The 17,839-nt window shown below is 37.2% G+C and overlaps 4 protein-coding genes and 1 pseudogene across 6 annotated transcripts; 1 reads left to right on the forward strand and 4 right to left on the reverse strand.

Moving 5' to 3' along the window:
* Nucleotides 1–271: 271 nt before the first annotated feature.
* On the reverse strand, nucleotides 272–7,794 carry LOC130738591 (uncharacterized). Of its 3 annotated transcripts, none has more exons than XM_057590654.1 (15): nucleotides 7,558–7,794; nucleotides 5,667–5,784; nucleotides 5,422–5,577; nucleotides 5,126–5,332; nucleotides 4,947–5,039; nucleotides 4,732–4,851; nucleotides 4,302–4,643; nucleotides 3,907–4,164; nucleotides 3,516–3,817; nucleotides 3,256–3,423; nucleotides 3,050–3,160; nucleotides 2,870–2,951; nucleotides 2,704–2,799; nucleotides 2,501–2,616; nucleotides 272–643 (listed from the first exon to the last, which is right to left on the reverse strand). In XM_057590654.1, the coding sequence occupies exons 2-14, from the start codon at nucleotides 5,778–5,780 to the stop codon at nucleotides 2,521–2,523; spliced, it is 2,145 nt and encodes a 714-aa protein (XP_057446637.1). In that variant the 5' UTR covers nucleotides 5,781–5,784; nucleotides 7,558–7,794; the 3' UTR covers nucleotides 272–643; nucleotides 2,501–2,520. The 3 variants fall into 3 exon arrangements, with proteins under 3 accessions (XP_057446637.1, XP_057446636.1, XP_057446635.1); XM_057590653.1 differs by having other exon boundaries at nucleotides 272–648; XM_057590652.1 differs by lacking the exon at nucleotides 272–643 and having other exon boundaries at nucleotides 2,308–2,616; nucleotides 7,558–7,793.
* Nucleotides 909–1,836, reverse strand: LOC130738593 (miraculin-like; annotated as a pseudogene).
* Nucleotides 7,795–9,188: 1,394 nt separating the features above from the next.
* LOC130735509 (miraculin-like) lies at nucleotides 9,189–9,809 on the reverse strand. Its single transcript, XM_057587465.1, has one exon. It carries the CDS (start codon nucleotides 9,807–9,809, stop codon nucleotides 9,189–9,191), a length of 621 nt encoding a protein of 206 aa, XP_057443448.1.
* A 1,567-nt stretch (nucleotides 9,810–11,376) lies between these two features.
* On the forward strand, nucleotides 11,377–12,103 carry LOC130738594 (miraculin-like). Its single transcript, XM_057590655.1, has one exon. It carries the CDS (start codon nucleotides 11,439–11,441, stop codon nucleotides 12,087–12,089), a length of 651 nt encoding a protein of 216 aa, XP_057446638.1. The 5' UTR covers nucleotides 11,377–11,438; the 3' UTR covers nucleotides 12,090–12,103.
* A 980-nt stretch (nucleotides 12,104–13,083) lies between these two features.
* Nucleotides 13,084–15,948, reverse strand: LOC130736758 (uncharacterized). Its single transcript, XM_057588548.1, has 2 exons — nucleotides 15,289–15,948; nucleotides 13,084–13,973 (listed from the first exon to the last, which is right to left on the reverse strand). Exons 1-2 carry the CDS (start codon nucleotides 15,931–15,933, stop codon nucleotides 13,206–13,208), a joined length of 1,413 nt encoding a protein of 470 aa, XP_057444531.1. The 5' UTR covers nucleotides 15,934–15,948; the 3' UTR covers nucleotides 13,084–13,205.
* Between the last annotated feature and the right edge of the window lie 1,891 nt (nucleotides 15,949–17,839).

Raw genomic sequence — 17,839 nt, forward strand, 5'->3', positions numbered from 1 at the left:
AAATCCTTTATTGGCCACGTATTCAACACTGGTTCGGTCAATTTTTCAGAGCATATTGTTTGGACTCTGTAACACTTCTCTTGTAAAAAATATGAAAAAGTCTTGATAAGATTTGTTGTGTCGATGTTTCCTTTCATTGGTCAAAAACCTTTGGCGTCAAAGTAGCCGATCCATGAAATGAAATAATTGATAGGTTTATAATTTCCTATATTCTTATTATTTTTGTCTTTAGCAAGATATATCTAGTTTTTGGTTGATGCGACTTCCGAAATGATGGTAATCTATGAGTAATCTTGCAATTATTCAATAAATTTGTCAGAAAGAACACTACCAACTGCGAACTTTCTTTCCTGGGCTTTCAAGAACACCACCAACTATCACAAACCACTGTTTTGTTCAAGCATCATGTTTTTTATGTGACTGAATGTTTACATCAGTGGCGATCCAGACAACTATTTGCTTACGGCTCATGGCGTAGAACGTCACCGGGAAGCCTTGATATGCGTCCTCAGCCGCAACGTAAAGAGGGCATGGCTCGTCTCCGACAGGTGCGAGGCCACCGAGACAGGTTGTTGGAGAAGGGAGTACGTAGTAAGTGTAACCCTCCGTTTAGCTTTCCTGGATTGAAGCACCATTCCTCATCCTAAACTTTTGAAATAAAATATGACAGAACATCATTTTTTTATAGTATCTGATAATATTAATCATAGGAGAAGAATATATAATTTATTTATATTTGTAATATTGGCAAAACTGTAATTTATTCATATAAGAATATATAAAATATTACAGAAGCATCAACTCCTCCGTGATGCCTTTCTAGATCATTAGATGATCATTTGTTTATTTTTTGATTTCACATATCAATCACACCCATCTTTGAAGAAAACATAAACAACACTGAAAAATTGAAAATACATATACATACATATATATATATATATTACATAATTACTTTGTTCATACATATTAAAGTTGCTTCAAGCAGATGGTTGGAACCTAACTTTATATGACTCATCAGTGAGAGCCACTCGCCGGTTCCCATTACTATCCATAAAGACCCCAACATTCCTGCACAAGGGCTTGCAAGTGTCACAAACTGTGGGGCAAAACACAAGCTTATAGTCTTCTTCATACTTCTCAATCTTGAACCAGTTGCTGATGGTATCCTTGCCAGGGTTTCCCACAACACCTCCAGTAGTCACAAACCAGTGTCCTGCTGAGGCATCAAAATCATCAAGCTTCCATACCGTCGACTCTTCACATGCAGTCTCAAGGGTTACATTGATGTTCACATCAGTAGAGACCCTAATAACACCTTTCTTAGGGTTAACAGCGTGAACGTCACCGCCTGGCCTCGGAAACCCTCAACCACCACAACGTTCAGGGGGCATGTCTTGTTTGGTGATCTTGCTATAAGAACAAAGCCGCTGCCAACCACACAAGGGCCACGACCATCACATGGCGTTGTTGGGACAGGTCGGATATAGTAGCCCATGCCGGCCCGGACATTCTTGCCTTGTGTGTCAACCACTTGCTCAGGTGAAGCATCTCCTTTACCAAGGAAGGGTTGGGTGCACAAGGCAAAGAGAATGGCAAATGAAAGGTATATGGACTTCATGGTTAACTTGTATTATTGCTTCTAATGTGGTCTATGTACAATTTTGATGCTGGGAGTTTGGATAGTTTATAGGGGCTCAATTTATAGCTAATGAAGTTCTCAATCAGTGAATTGATATAATTTTTCACATTAAAAAAGAAAAATTGAAGTCAATGATATGGCCAACTCGGTTAAGTTTCCTTTTTATATAAATTATACAACTTCCAATTTTCCACGTCTAGCTCTGTCAGCATTGATTGTATTGCAAGCAATTAATGGTTTTGCACTTCAACATGCCTGACATCCACAAATTGGTTTGATATTCTTAATTTGGCTTATAAAAAATAATTTAAAAAAACTAGGTCAATAATTGTTGTGCCACAATTTCTTCTTTCTTTGGTCAAAAACCTTGAGGGCGTCACCCATTGAATACAGATATCTAAGTTCATTTACACCCCCACACGCACAAAGCACTTCTTTAAAAAAGTCTTGAATAGAAGTTGGAAGTGTTTTATCTATAAAAGGCAAGTGTCAATCATAGTGTCTGTGAGCGGCTAATATGGGATTACCTATTATAGAGTATAGACACACAAAACAACATAATAGGGTATTCTTTTAAGTTTTTGTTTAATTTGCAGTGGGAAAAAAAGGCCTAGAAATCAATTTGCTACCATGAACCGTCCATACTTCTAATTAGTCTCACCATAAAGATTTCTAATCAAAATTAATTCAACAAGTAACAACTAGTATCACAAAATAATAGTAATTTTCATATATGTACAAAACTAAAAACTCACTACCACACAAATAGTCACATATATCCCTAATCATCACAATCAACTAAATAACTCATTTAAAGAATCATTACAGCAAGACTACAATATCTAATTAACTCATTACCAGTACAAAGACCCCAATTGCTAACAGAAGTTGTCAAGCACATAAGAAGCCCACTCCTCCCTGACTTCATCTAGTTGATCATTAGAGTAGAAGCTACATCGACAATCTTGAAAGTACTGAGAAATTAAACATGAATAAAATATTAAATAATTGAAAATTTTAAAATCCACGGTATATATGAAATAGAGCCCAAATTGCATTACCTCCAACGGGATCATAGGTTCATTGTGAGTGATAATATCCTTCATAAACTTCAGGATATAGTATCCACAATCTATATTATTAGTTTGACGAGGGCACTACAAATCAAAAGAAATATGTTAAATGTCTTTTCTCCCAATATAATTGATTCAAGAAGTTGAGTAATACCTTTATATTGTCCCACTGAATATTGCTTCGTTTTGCTCCAGGCACAGTAGCACTAGTTGTAACACGGTAAATCTTCAAAGCTCTAACAAAGTTAACAAAAATTCATATAATTGAATATTTTAAATCATCAAAGATATGTGTCAGTGAGTAAAAAATATACTATATGCACATGTTGCTTACGTATCAAACAGGGTCTTCATCTCTTTTTGGTGTCTCGGATCACCATTCAAAGGATCCAGATAATATATTTTCCCTTCAGAGGCATTAATCACTATTAACACCCAATGTTCTCTATAAAAATGTTGAGTTAGCAAATCCTGAGCAACTCACATTCATAAGAATCCATCATAAATCAATTTTAATTATGAAATAAAAAAATTACTCACTCTATATTGTATGGTGCAAGAAACAATTTATCCAGCTGAGCTTGTGCTGTGAGGGCATCGACTATATAATGTGTTTGCTGTTCTGCATTTAGTGATGTTTGATGTGGCAAGACAAATGAGAACTTTTCCGTCAAATTATCTGGGACCAACATCTGTTCATATAAGTACCTTCAATGCAAAAATTGAAATGGATTACCCATAGCACTAATGTTTAATTCAAAACACTAAAAAACATGGTTGACTTGAGATTGATGAAATACCTGATATATACACAAATTACAGAGGCACCTAATTGCTGGTGATGAACAACCTGATTGACTTCATCTAAACCAATGTGCTCCACGCAATCATAATTGAGTACTGCTTCCTCCATGGGTATTCTCAATGGGGAGCTGTTTGTCAACACTTTTTGCGCGTAAACATAAAGAAGCTTGCAATAAAAAGGAAGTTTGGTCGCACCGTCTCCAACAGAGGGCTGAAGCACAGCTTGCTTTTTTGATGATGCAACGACTTTCTTTGTGTGCCCGGTTGTTTTCCCCTCTGATTTGGATTGTGTGGGAGTCTAAGAATTTTGTATTTATCTAAGTCAACTAGCGATCAAATTATGAAATGAATATACACAATATGTTGAATGGAATTATAATTACATACCACAAGATCAAATTGAATAAGATTGATTGGCCATGCCACACAAGTACCTACTGCATTTTCAACACTAAACAACTCCGCATCTTCATTAGGTACGGGCAATGGTGCAGACCCTTCAAATATAACATCAACACTAACTCTCACATGATTAAGAGGTAGTGGCCTATTGTGTAGCGTATCACCTGGCAGGTTATACACTGTTCCAGTACCAACCGTGCGAAAATATGGGACTGCTAAACATAAAAGACACTGGGTGGGACCCTAAAGCAACATAGAAATAACTGTCAAAATACTTAAGTATGATAGTATGATGCCAATTAACTATCAAAGTGCAATACAATCACTAAAGTAACCAACTACTATCAAAGTGCAATACAATCACTAAAGTAACCAACTACCTTAGGAATGTTGGCAGCTAATGGAAGTGGCATGCAACTATCTCTACCATTCGTGGGTGGTAAATTTCGCTGCTTCTGAAGCGTCTGCTGCTGCATCTGCATTTGCAACAAAGTATTAACCTGTTCTTGAGGGGTCTTCACCAATACTTCCACACGCTCCACTTTACCAAAATTTTCCCTTCTTGAGCGCTTTTCAGATTTGAAGTTGTCCCTTTGTGAAACCCCAAATTCGACATCCCTGACACGACCAGGCTGCTCTAGAATATTCAAGGCTCCGTCAACAATGTCCTGACGGCCACATTCTTGTGTCTCCTTCTGGGATACAGACTTCAAAAGTGCCTCCTGACACACATGCAAGTGAAAAAAATGTTTGTCATAAATATAAGCAAATAACAAATGAAAAAAAGTTAAGAAATGCTATTGTACTTACACACTTATCCCAAACTTGTTGAACATTCGGATTGTCAATCAAGCCCTGCTTGTTAACATGCCCAGCCCTCCACAAAACATGACGAGGCAAGGATGTAACATATGATCCTTCCTCCTCTATCTGTATACATTAAGAAATTTAACCAAACTAATTAAAAATCATTCTTGAATGGCTAAAAAAAGATACTTGAAGCACATTATATCCATATAACGTACCGCATTTTGCTCAAGGGATGCATCTCTCGTACACGATTTCATAAATTCATAGGCAGGTTTCAGTAGGCTTTGCAAATTTCCATCACTTAGTGTCTGCTTGAACACATAGTACTACTATGAATACATACCTATATGCAAAATACAAAGACCATAGTGATATTTTACACAAATGATTTTACCTTCGAGGGCTCGTCTACATGTTGAGCAACAAACTTTTTCCAATCATCATCAGGTATTATGCATGAATAAGTCTGTGGTGGATGCTCATTCATATTACCAGCATCGTCTGTTACGCATTTTGATAAATTTGACCTAAACTGAGTCCATAGACGATCCGCTACTTGAAGTACATATTTCCTATGTATGTCATCAACAAGAAAAGCCGACTACACGAGAACAAAATTTACTGTCAATGTAAGTGTGTTACTGTTTACATAAGAAACGTCATAGATAAAGAAAGTCTGAAGTATGTTACCTCTACATCCGACCAAATGTTGTTTTTAATTTGCTCCGGTACATCCTCCCAACTATTATAAATAATTGGCACTTTCTCCCGAGCAGTCATCCCAATGTAACGAACAAATTTTTGTTTGTGGGGCTTAATTGGTTTACCTTTCTTGCTCCATCCAATCTAATCAAATTATTAATATTAATATGTATATATAATAGATATAGTAAACAACATAATCAAATTAAGTGTAATAGAAGTAAATTTGTTACCTTTAATTTTTGTCCTTTTTCTCTTATGCGGAGAACTTCCTTCACAATGGCCCTCCCACGCCTAATCTCTTTATCGTGGGAGGTGAGAGCCTTATTGTTGCCCGAAGGAGCCATTTACCTGTAATAAAATTAAAAGACAAATAAAATGTCAATACTCATGAAGAGATGGATAACACACATAATAAATGAAAAATATTAAACATAAAATTATTTGGAAAAAAAAATGCATGTTTAAGTGGTTCAATTCTTTTCCTTTTCCACGTTCTGGCGGAAACTTTTTGTCCCTATTGGCATGAAATGATAGATTTATCCAAATCATCTTATGATGATTATCTCCATATACAAACTATCATCTCTTGTCAAATTATTGTCACTAAAGGATCATCCATATCAATGTCTTCTTGCATTTATTTTGTTTAACAAAAGCACAATGAAAAACTTCTTGTCAGCAGAAATGATGATACAAAACACTTGCTAAGTTTAGATGCTAAAAGAAAGACTAATCTTTGTACCCTCACCTAATTAAGATCCCCACTTGAATAAATCTCGGGTCATTGCTCTGAACGTTGCTGTTGTTAATGCATTCACAATCAAACACAAGAACCTTAAAACATTGTGTAATCCAACTTTCATGTGTTAAATGACCTTGAAGTACATATGTGATTTCTAACATTGGCCATTGAGATACCATTGATTGAGCAACCACAATCTGTTTTCCACTGTGTTCTAATCATAGTGCACTTTCGTGTAGATCATGTACCCGTTAATTAAGTAACTAGTGTAAGAAAAGACATGTATGCCTAGAACCTTAGACAAATTAGCTCTATTTTTTTTGGAACAGATGGGACTTTTCCTCAATATAACAACTTTCTTATCTAATCATCAAATCTATTTGGGTTCAGCCTCTAAAAGCATGCCTTCGTGCTTATCAATATCTGACTCACTAACAGAGTGACAGTTATTAGTTTGTGAGAGTTAGTTAGAAAGAGAGACTAGAGATATTATAAATAAGAGGATTAGATGGAATGGAATTATCATCTTATAGAGTTATGGGAATTCTAGAGCGTTGACTCTATCGAAAATCCAGTAACCATTGTAGTTCATTCTTGTTCTTGAAAAACAATAAGTTTTTGTTCTGTTCATTGCTTGTTTCTATTAATTGGTATCAGAGCACCATCCAGGTGATGTGGGCTAATTTAAGTCAATAATGGTGACAAAAACTAACTACAAGTACCTATCCCTCAACGTCAACGATACTGTATAAAACATGTAATTGAGCTTGCACCAACTCTCCGTTTGGTTTGGTGGCTATTTCATTTACGATGATCATTTCCCAACTTACCCTTCATTTACAATGATCATTTCCTATGTATGTCAGCTGTAAAATTATTGCAAATATGTCATATTCTTTATTATTGTCCCCCCCTGATCATGGCCCCCTAGCCACAAATTCCTGCCACCACCAACCTAGAATCACTGAAGTGAGATTAGAACTGAAATTGTGATCCACACTAACTTGAGTTGCAGAAAACAAGACACGAGCATTTAAACCATTTTCATAGGTGCAACTAATCATGAATCTCTGGTAGCCCCTCCTCCACCACCACCACCAAAACCCTATTCACCTCCCATTCCCAACACTCTATAACACCATTCCTTCTTTATCTCCACAGCCCCATTTTCATGCACATAAGTAGAACTTCCTACCCCATCAAAAACTAGGTTCATCACATAATGGAAATTGTACATTAACTCAAAACCCAATAGACTTAAATCATCATTTCATCAAACAAGTAATGTGCAAGATTAAACAGCTCAGACAAAAACCCAATGTGAACAAACATTACTGAATAAAAACCTGCAATTCTTCCTTTGACAGTTAACAAATTACCTCTATGAACGAGGATGGCGCGACGCGAAATTACGGCGATGGCGCTTCACGATTTTGGCGGAGATGGAGTGAGCGGGTTACGACGGTGCGAGAGTGGTGGTTCGCCGGAGATGCGAACGGTGGAGGACGATGGATCGGTGGTGGTTGCACAAGCGCTATTGAAACCCTTTTGTCGTGCAATTGAAGAGAAAATAAAGAGGGAATTTATTTATCGCGGTTCAAGACTGTGTACTAGACTACTACTAGTTTTCCAAAATTAATTAACTCCCTTCTATTATTTATAGCGATTTAAAGTATCAAAAATTATAAACCTAATTTTGTTGAATTGAAAAAATGAACTAAGGAAAGTGATAAAAGTAAAAGGTGTGAAGTAAAGGGATTCACCAAATATTAACCCTTAAAAAGTGAACCCCTAAATTTGACTTCTTATGGCAGACTGCACCGTATTTATATATAAAAAAATGTGTGAGAGAGAGGAGATGCAGAGACGGCACCTCCTACTGGACGTGCTAGTTTGCAATCGGACTTACGGTGGTGACTTCACACTGCCTGAAGGAATGAGAAGGGGTAAGATCGCGGTGGTTGCAGTGGCTAGCACGATGTAGTTTCGCAATTGAGGCCTCGACTTGAGGGTATGTTGTGATTTGTGATCCATACGTCTTCGAGGCACGGTGGCTGGGTTAAACTTCAATTTGAATGTGATGAGAAGTGGTGACCCATAATAATCTGAAATTTGACAACGGTGTGGTGCCTCAGCACAAAAATGCATGTTGGATTGAAGGTGGATGTCGTTGCTCGGAGGGAGATGGGCTACGGAGGTTCCCTTCCTTCCCCTTTTCCTCCCCCATAGTTTTTCTTTTATTAAATCAGACTACCTATAACAAGTGAAAATGAGAGATCTAAAATTGGAAAATTTTAATACAGGAACATAATAGGCGGACACAAGGTATAGACATAATATGTCATGTACGTAATAAAATGGTGATTAAGAGGGGAATTTAGAAAAATATAGATGAAAAATAAATATTAAAAATAAAAACAGAAAAATAATATTCCCTCCGTTTCGATTTATAAGTCACTTTTTTTAATCGTGTAATAAATTGGAGCATTAGTCATGTGTTAAATTTTTTTACCAAACTACCTAAATTTATAATATTATTTAATTAAATTATTTAAAAAATTGTCTCTATAGCATATTTAAAATTTGATTGGTTGATATTGTATACACAAAATACCAATCAAATGTAAAGAAGCCTATACTAGACTTTTATAGCGATTTCATTAGCTTGTTTTACAAATAAAATCGAGGACAAGCGTTACTATGACAGAAGCGCTATAACAATTGTTCCATGCAGTATGTTAGAAGAATATATAGCAAAGTTAACACAGTACTTGGAATCTCAAGTATCTCAACAATTACTCAGTTTGTGCAGTGTTTTGATCATGATTTACCAAGGGAAACAACTAAAAATGAAAATACAAGATTAGAAGAAACCAAATTTATTTCATTTTATTCATATCTTAACAAGGAAACCCAACTTGGGGACACTCATAAACATACTATAGTGAAATTAATTAAATACACTCATTGATTCTAATTTTTAGTGCATATGATTAGATGATATCTTGAACTAGGCCTTCGCGAATTTCACTTGGAAAGGAACATAACTTAGAGCTAGACGTCGATTTCCATTCTTATCCACAGCCATCCCAAGATCCTTGCATTGATGCTTGCAAGATATGCAAACGCCAGGACAATAGACTAGTTTATAACCAGCACCATATTTCTCAATCTTGAACCAGTTACCAATACTTTCTGCACCAGGTTTTCCCACAAATCCATCAGTGCTCACAACACACTCTCCCTCAACACCATAACAATCAAGCTTCCACACAGGAGAATGATAGGGGCAGGTAGCATTTGGAGCAAACATGACATTGAGGTCCGTAGAGACGCGGACAACACCTTTTTTCGGGTTTAGAGGTGTGAACCTCAGTGGCGAGTTGTGCTGGCGGTTCACAACCACGACATCAAGAGGGCATGTTTCACCAATGCTTGAGAGGCCAAGGCCTTGGGGATTTGCGCATTTGGTGTAGGGTGTGGTTAGAAGAACATTGTAATAGGCACCAGCAATGAGTTTTTTGCCTGTGATGTCAACAACTTGCTCTGGTGAAGCTTCTGCTGCTCCAAGCAGTGGATGTTGTGATATCAATGCAAAGAGAAGGAAAAATGCTAGCAACATGGTATTCATTTTTTTGTACATGTACTTTAATTAATCAAGTAATTTCTATTTTGAAAACTTATGGATGCAGCTTATGGGAGTTGAAGGAAGCAATGCATCAATTTATAGATGGCTATGTGGTCCTTATCTATGGGATTAATGGTGAATATATGCATCTACATGCATCTTTGAGGTCATTGATTTGAACAATATAATTGATCCCATTTTTTCAGACCATAAGGAACTCAATGTGAAAATGCAGAGGTGGGTTTATATATATTTCAAGGTTTTCTGCAGTTAATAGTTATAGACTTATAGTTTATCTCAAATCTTGCAGCTATATGTCTAAATCTCTGGGTAGTTTCAAGGGTCGTATATACGCAATTCAAGAGGAAGAAACAGATCAATTTTAGCCCATAGTATTTTACCTACTTCTCAATTATGAAATTGTCATTTAAATCAGGAAACCAAACATTGCAAGAGTCAACAAGAAAATATTTGATAATTCGCTATGTAGAACTGTCACGGCGAGGACCCATGGGCAAAGGCCGAGAGGAGACACCAAGGAGATCTGGACACCACATCTTAACCCAAAACCTTAAGGCATTAGGTTTATGAGTCTATCTCCTTATAAACTCTCCCTCTCACCTTGACTTCTCCGATGTGAGATTTGACTCTAACACTTGATTCCAACAATCCCCCCTCAAGTGTGAGTCCTTCAACCACATCACTCATGATCCTCCCGTCTGCGGAAGCTCCCGTCTGCGGAAGCTATCCACCTTTGCTCCGCTGTTCGCTGCCAACGGAACCCGCCACCTAACCACACGGCTAGGAAGACTTTCGACACAAGGAGCCGTCATGGTCCCACGAACCATCGGCTCTGATACCACTTGTTGGGGAGAGTCACGGCGAGGACCCATGGGCCAAGGCCGAGAGGAGACACCAAGGAGATCTGGACACCACATCTTAACCCAAAACTTTAAGACATTAGGTTTATGGGTCCATCTCCTTATAAACTCTCCATCTCACCTTGACTTCTCCGATGTGGGATTTGACTCTAACACTTGATTCCAACAAGAACCTATTTTAAGGTGGGAAAGATATAATAATAATATACATATCTCATCAGCAAGAGGGATGCAAAACTGGTTCCTGCTGGTTGAATAAAAAAAGTCCAAGTACAATTAGATCACATTGATCCCAACTAATTGTGTATTAAGAAGTCTCACATTGATTAAGACTAAATATATCCTTATGAATGGTTGAGAAAACATCACCTCTAAGCTAGTTTTTTGGGTAGAGTTAGATTTAATCAAAATTATAATACGGTATCAGAGTTTATCCTACATATGTTTATTGGAGACACCCATATATGACCAGCAGCAAATCATTACTGTCCTGAGCTGCTGAGCGTGAGAGTATGTGTTAAGAAGTCTCATATTATTGACTAGATATATGACCAAATAAATCCTTATGGATATATTAATATAGCCTACTGTTTTTGAAATCATTGATGGTAAATATGCATATGTACTACTATACTATGGATCAAAATATAACATTAACAACCATTGATGCAATCTATAAATACATGCTTTTGAACACCCTTATGCTCCATCATCAGTAACAAAAATACCAAGCACGTAAGCATACACAACAATGAAAACCGCATTGCTAACATTTGTCCTTCTCTTTGCCTTGACCTTTCAACAACCTCTGCTTGGAGCAGCTGAAGCTTCACCTGAGCAAGTTGTTGACATCACAGGGAAGAAGGTCCGGGCCGGCACCAGTTACTACATTCTTCCTGCTTCACCCTTATATAGGTGTGGACGTTTTGGAAGGTGTAGAAGTGGTGAAGGCATTTCACTTGCCAGCACTGATAAATCATGCCCTCTTGATGCTGTGCTTGTGAGTGGACCTTATGGATACCATGGTCTCCCACTAACCTTCAGACCTGTTGACTCAAAAAAAGGTGTGATTCGTGTGTCGACAGATTTGAACATCATGTTCCAATCTGATCACACGAGTTGTGCTGAGTATTCACCAGTGTGGAAGCTTGATGCTAATTCTAAAGGAAAGTGGTTTGTGACCAGTGGCGGATCCATTGGCAACCCTGGTCGGAAAACAATCCGGAACTGGTTCAAGATTGAGAAGTTTGATGATGCTTATTATAAGCTTGTTTACTGTCCCAGTGTAGTGCAATCTTCCAACCATCTGTGCAAGGATATTGGATTGTTTGTGGATGACAATGGGAATAGGCGTTTGGCTCTAAGTGATGTTCCATTCAAAGTTAAGTTCCAGCAGGCCTAAAGAACAAATTAAGCTCCGACAATAATGAATAAAAAGTTCACTAATAAATGTGACACTGATTAGTATTGATGTTCACTCAATGTTTAATTAATGTATTATATCTGTTTAGTCCTAATGTTCACTCCATGTTTGTAATCAAGTTTGAGTGTCGTTCACTTTTTATGTTGAAGTATGTGTGTTTACACTGATTTTGGGTAAACAAATGAATCCATGAGCAATCTGGGATGAGATTCAAATCTTCTTAGGGTTAAACAATACATTTCATTTTTATCCATAGTTTATACTTGTTAAATTGATCATGCAGTGTATCACATTTTATTTTGTAAAATTATGAAGTTAGAGCATCTGGCCATCAAATCTTACTCTTCTTACCAAAGCCTTTGAAGTGTGCTAAATGCATAAAATTTATTCTAATAATTCAGGAAAACCAGTAAATCAGGAAATGTGCAAATAAATTTAATCCAAAGCTAGCATGGAATCTCAGTGATAATTTTAAGTTACTTGATTGCTCAAAAGACCAGGACCACAAATACTATTCAGTGATGCTTCTTTCTGATGCAGTTGTGAGTATGTATTACTTCCTCGTTACATAGCTGATTTAGTGCATATTTGGAAATCTTTATATAGTTGATTATAATAGCAGAATTAATTTAAAGGAGAAGCCAGAGAAGCTCATGTGAGTAGCTTCATGAGTTTAGAATTTATTTTGTGGAAAGAAAAATTGATAAAATCAAGCTATGAATGGAATTTCTAGAATATATACTTGTCATGTACCTTGCTTTTCAACTCTTCTTGTACATCTTATTAGATTTGGGTTGCTGGGAGATACATAACTTTTTATATATTATCCTTCAGAATTTGTCAAAATCATATCAGATTGCCTTTTGACCCTGACGAATACAGAGCTAGATATTGAACCCGAGAAGTTGTTTGTCAACAAAGTGATAAATAATAAGAGGTACACATTTCTTGAAGAGCAAGCAATTAAGCTGTATATGATAAAACAAAACATTTATTATTCCATGGTGACAATGTAACAGTAGGAAGAAAGCATTATTCATTTTATTTATTTTTAACAAGGAAATCTAACACAATGATCTAGATAAATACACTTGTTCATGACTGCAGGAACTTAATTTTGAAGGGAACATCACTGAGAGCAAGATGCATTTGCCTATTCTCATCCACAAAAATTCCAAGATCCTTGCACTCATGGCTACAAGATGGACAGGCAGAGGGACAGTACACAAGCTTATAAGCTTCATCATACTTCTCAATCTTGAACCAGGTGAGGATGGTTTTCCAACCTGGGTTTCCCATAACACCACCAGTGGTCACAGTTTTTTGTCCTGTAGCTGCATCAAAATGATCAAGCTTCCACACAGTGGAATTGTGTGGACATCTTGAATCAGCATTAGAGAACCTTATGTTCAGATCAGTGGAGACATAAACAGAAGTACCTTTCTTAATTACAGGTGTGAACCTCAGTGGAAGGCCTTGATTTGCTTTCACAACTATCACATCAAGAGGGCAAGAACCACTAATCATGTCAAGGGCAAGGCCTCCACCAGTGAAACAACTGACAAAGCCACATATGGTGAAGGGTTTTGCTGGAATGATGTAGTAATTGGCATCAGCTCTGAGCTTCTTGCCTGATGTGTCGATCACTTCCTCTGGTGAAGCATAAACTGCTCCAAGAAGTAGTTGTGAGGTGAAGACAGAGAGGAGGACAAAAGCTAACAGGGTGTTCTTCATTGTTTTTTGGTAATGAATTAAAGGAGATGAACAACCTAATCTAGTATGATTCTTCTTATCTTTGGATTCATAAAATATAGATGCATGCAAAGTTGCGGTCAAAGATTTCGACTCTACTGTTGGCAATATAATTTATTGTATTGTTTATAGCTTCATTTAATAACACTTCCTTGACCAAAAATACACACTGAAAATCTTGATCCAGGTGCTCATGTATCAATGTTTAGTAATAATCTTTGTCAGCAGGTTGTAATAAATAATAGTTTTTTTCTCAGCTCAAGTTTCTGACTAAGACGTGTCTTGAATACTTGCTCAGGACTAAATGGATATAGATGAACTGTTATATCCATGCTTGATTTTATATAAAAATATATTTTAATTTTTAGAGTTTACTGTTCAAGCACCGTTGATGTAAAACAGTTTTACACCGATTCTCACCCCTTCTGGCGAAGCATCCAATTCCGCCCCTCCATCCTCGTCTGCCACGATCTCCTTCAACACCAGATCCACCTTTGTACATCTACCTTGGTCATCCTTTCACGCGGGTTGTGATGCCCTGAATAGTCCACGTGGTGTAATTTGAACTTGTGATTAATTTGACTGACATTGAAATCTTATGTTGGCTCATTAATTATATTGATACGATATTTTATTATGATTGGTGCATTATGATTTATCAAAGCAAATATGGTGATGACTAGCATCATTTGTTAACAATTTTTAGTACCCTAAATCGGTGTTCTCGAGTAGGCCACACACTATCTATAATTTGAAGATACTAGCATAGTAACTTCAAGTTATGGGTGTTTGGCATGATCGAGAACTATCACTTTAGAGCCTTGTAAATTGTGATCAAGTGATGTATGACATCATCATTTGGGCATTGACAGGAGATACTACGTAGAGTCGGTTGTAGCAACCAACTCTAGCTAGTGTTGGCCTATACAACAAACTAAAAAGGTTAGGGGTTTGCATCTATCAATGTCTCCGACTGGTTTGCGTTGGCTAGAGTCAGCTTGGCCGATTGTATGGTTAGCGTCGACCTCCTTGTCCGACTCCACGCGTTAGCTTCAACCCTTTAGCGTCCGATCCGATATCACTGCTTATGACACTAGATAGGTTGTAGTGTCGGTTTTTCACTTATTAGTGTCAGTTTCTAGTCAATGCTATTCAGTTTTTTTTAGTGTTAATTGTTAAGTGTTATTTTTCATTGACGTGACGCTAAAATTAGCTTTTCTGGTGCTGCTTATCATGTACTAAAAGAAGAAGGCCGTAGAGATTCAAATATAATACTATTAGAAAATATGCCATTATTTATTTTAACCAAGGAACCCAAACTCTTAGGATCCCCATAATTATTTAATCAACATCATTGTTATGAAGAAAATACACTTATTCATACATAGTTTTTTTTTATGTTATTAAGGAATTAATTTCATCATGCTTGTTGGAATTTGACTTTGATTGGAACATCACTGAGAGCCAGACGCATGTTCCTCCCCTTCTCATCCTTAAACACCCCAACATCCTTGCACAAATGCTTCAAAGATTTCACCACGCTAGGACAATAGACCAACTTGTAAGCACCATCATACTTCTCAATCTTGAACCAGTTGTTAATGGTTTTCCAACCTGGGTTACCAACAACACCACCAGTGGTCAAAAACCACTGTCTCATAGAACCATCAAAATGATCAAGCTTCAACACTGTGGATTGGCGAGGACAACTCGTGTGAGTGGAGAATTTGATGTTCAAATCAGTAGAGACACGAATAACACCTTTCTTTGGATTAACAGGGGTGAATGTCACTGGAATGCCGCGAGATCGGTCCACAACCACGGCGTCAAGAGGGCAAGCTTCTCCAATGCCTGCAAGACCAAGGCTAGCACCACTTATACAGTGTCCTCTATTAGGCGCACATCGAACAAAAGGCATGATTGGAAGTATATAGTAATTGACATTAGCTCGGAGCATCTTCCCTGATGTGTCTACAACTTGCTCAGGTGAAGCTTCAGCTGCTCCAAGAAGTGCTTGTTGTGAGATCAAGGTGAAGAGAAGAACAAGTGCTACTAGCATTGAGAGCTTCATTGTTTTGTATGCTTTTAGTAATTTGATTTGTTGATGGATGAAGCTTAGGGAAGTTGAGGAGCATCAATTTATAATAAAGGATGCTACACTTCTTGTCTATGGGTTGGTCAATGATTTGATGATACAATTGGCCATCGAGCCAATGTAATTGGAATTCCAATTAGAACTTTCACACAGGTCCCAAGGTGTTGAATGTTCATATTTTCGTTGCTGTTTTTCTTTTCCAGGGATTGCAAAGTGTATTGTTTTGTGATATTTTTGTTAAATATTATTCTGTCCATCTTCCTTAATTTACTTGTTCTTATATTCAGTATTTTGATTCATTTACACTTTATTTTATCATACATCTTCTATCTACTCATTTTCTTTCTTTAATCTATCTCTCAATTCTCACTCATTTTTTTCTTTCTCTCTCGAGTGTAATAGCATCAAATCAATAATTTTAAGAGAGTTGCTAACTAACACATTGCTTAATGAAAGTTTGCTTAAATATTTGGCTTAATTGTACTTTTCGTCCCAGATGTTTGGTCGTTGTGCAATTTTGGTCCCTTTTGTTCTAGTTGCGCAATTTTGGTCCCCTTTAGATTAACTTGTTGCAATTGGGACCTTCCGTCAAAGGTTAACAGAATGAGCTTACATGGAGCTTATCAACAAGGTGACTCAGACAAAATTTGCCACTAGGCAGCCACATCATTAAATTGAAAAAACAAATTAATAGTTTACAAATTTTATTTAACCTAAATCATATTTAAGGTTAATTAAATTAAAAAAAATTAATTAAAACAATCATCATCATCATCGACAACACCATCTTCCTCCCCTAGCCACTGCCGTAGCCACCAAACCCAGAAATCAAAACGTGAACCAATTTCTCCTCCCCTAGCCACTGCCGTCAACCCCACCAAACCCAGAAATCATAGCCAAGATTCCACATTTCCCTTTCTTGGAATCGATCCTTGCAAGGCCACACCCACAAAACAGATTTCCTTCAGCCAAAACCACTGCACCACCACCACAAACAACCTGACCAATTTCAGAATCCATAACAAATTTTCGGAACCAGAATCAGAAGGGGAGAACAATTTTAGAACCCATAACAAATTTTTAGAATCAAAATGGGAGAACAGTTTCAAAACCCATAAAGAGGAAAGGGATTTTAGAGAAATCCCCAGAATCAGAAACCTCCATGGCCACGATCGGGTGCTCCCAGATCGGGACCGGAGCCACCGCAAGAAACCTCCACCTCCTTTCGTTGCAGAGCGTTGACGTCAAGTCACCGGAGCCAAAACCCCGATTCTAATATCATCCCACCGACATCAAATCCCAGAATAAAAAATCCAGGAGGTTCGAATTCATCTCCTTCCATGGCTGATCTGAATGTTGGGTCAGTGGGGGAGTGTCGTTGGTGGGGTTGAAAAGGGTGAGTGGGATTGTTGGGTGATGGTGTTGTCGATGATAATTATTGAAGATAATAGAAAATTATGAATTAGAAAAAAAAATATGTTTTTATTTAAAAAAGTTTTCTTTTCTTTTCTTTTTATTTTTGAATTACATAGTGGTGCAATTAGCACAAAGAGGGGTGTAGCTAGAAGAAAAGATGATGCAATAGGTGAGGGGGTGTGAATAGTAGTTCCAAATAGACTAGCGTCGTTTATTTTTTACGGTCAATTGACGGTAAGACTAAAATTGCACCTTCACAAAATAAAGGGGACCAAAATCGCGCAATTAGAGCAAAAGGGACCAAAATTGCACAACGACCAAACATCAGGGACGAAAAGTGCAATTAAGCCTAAATATTTTTTGGTCCTTGGAATATACCTTGTTTCTGATTTTAGTCATTTAAAAATTATTTATATGTTTTTCATCCTTAACGTTAACTTTTCCGCCCAAAACAAACGGAAGTCCA

The sequence above is a fragment of the Lotus japonicus genome, chromosome 2 (genome assembly GCF_012489685.1).
Source record: "Lotus japonicus ecotype B-129 chromosome 2, LjGifu_v1.2".
Lineage (NCBI taxonomy): Eukaryota > Viridiplantae > Streptophyta > Magnoliopsida > Fabales > Fabaceae > Lotus > Lotus japonicus.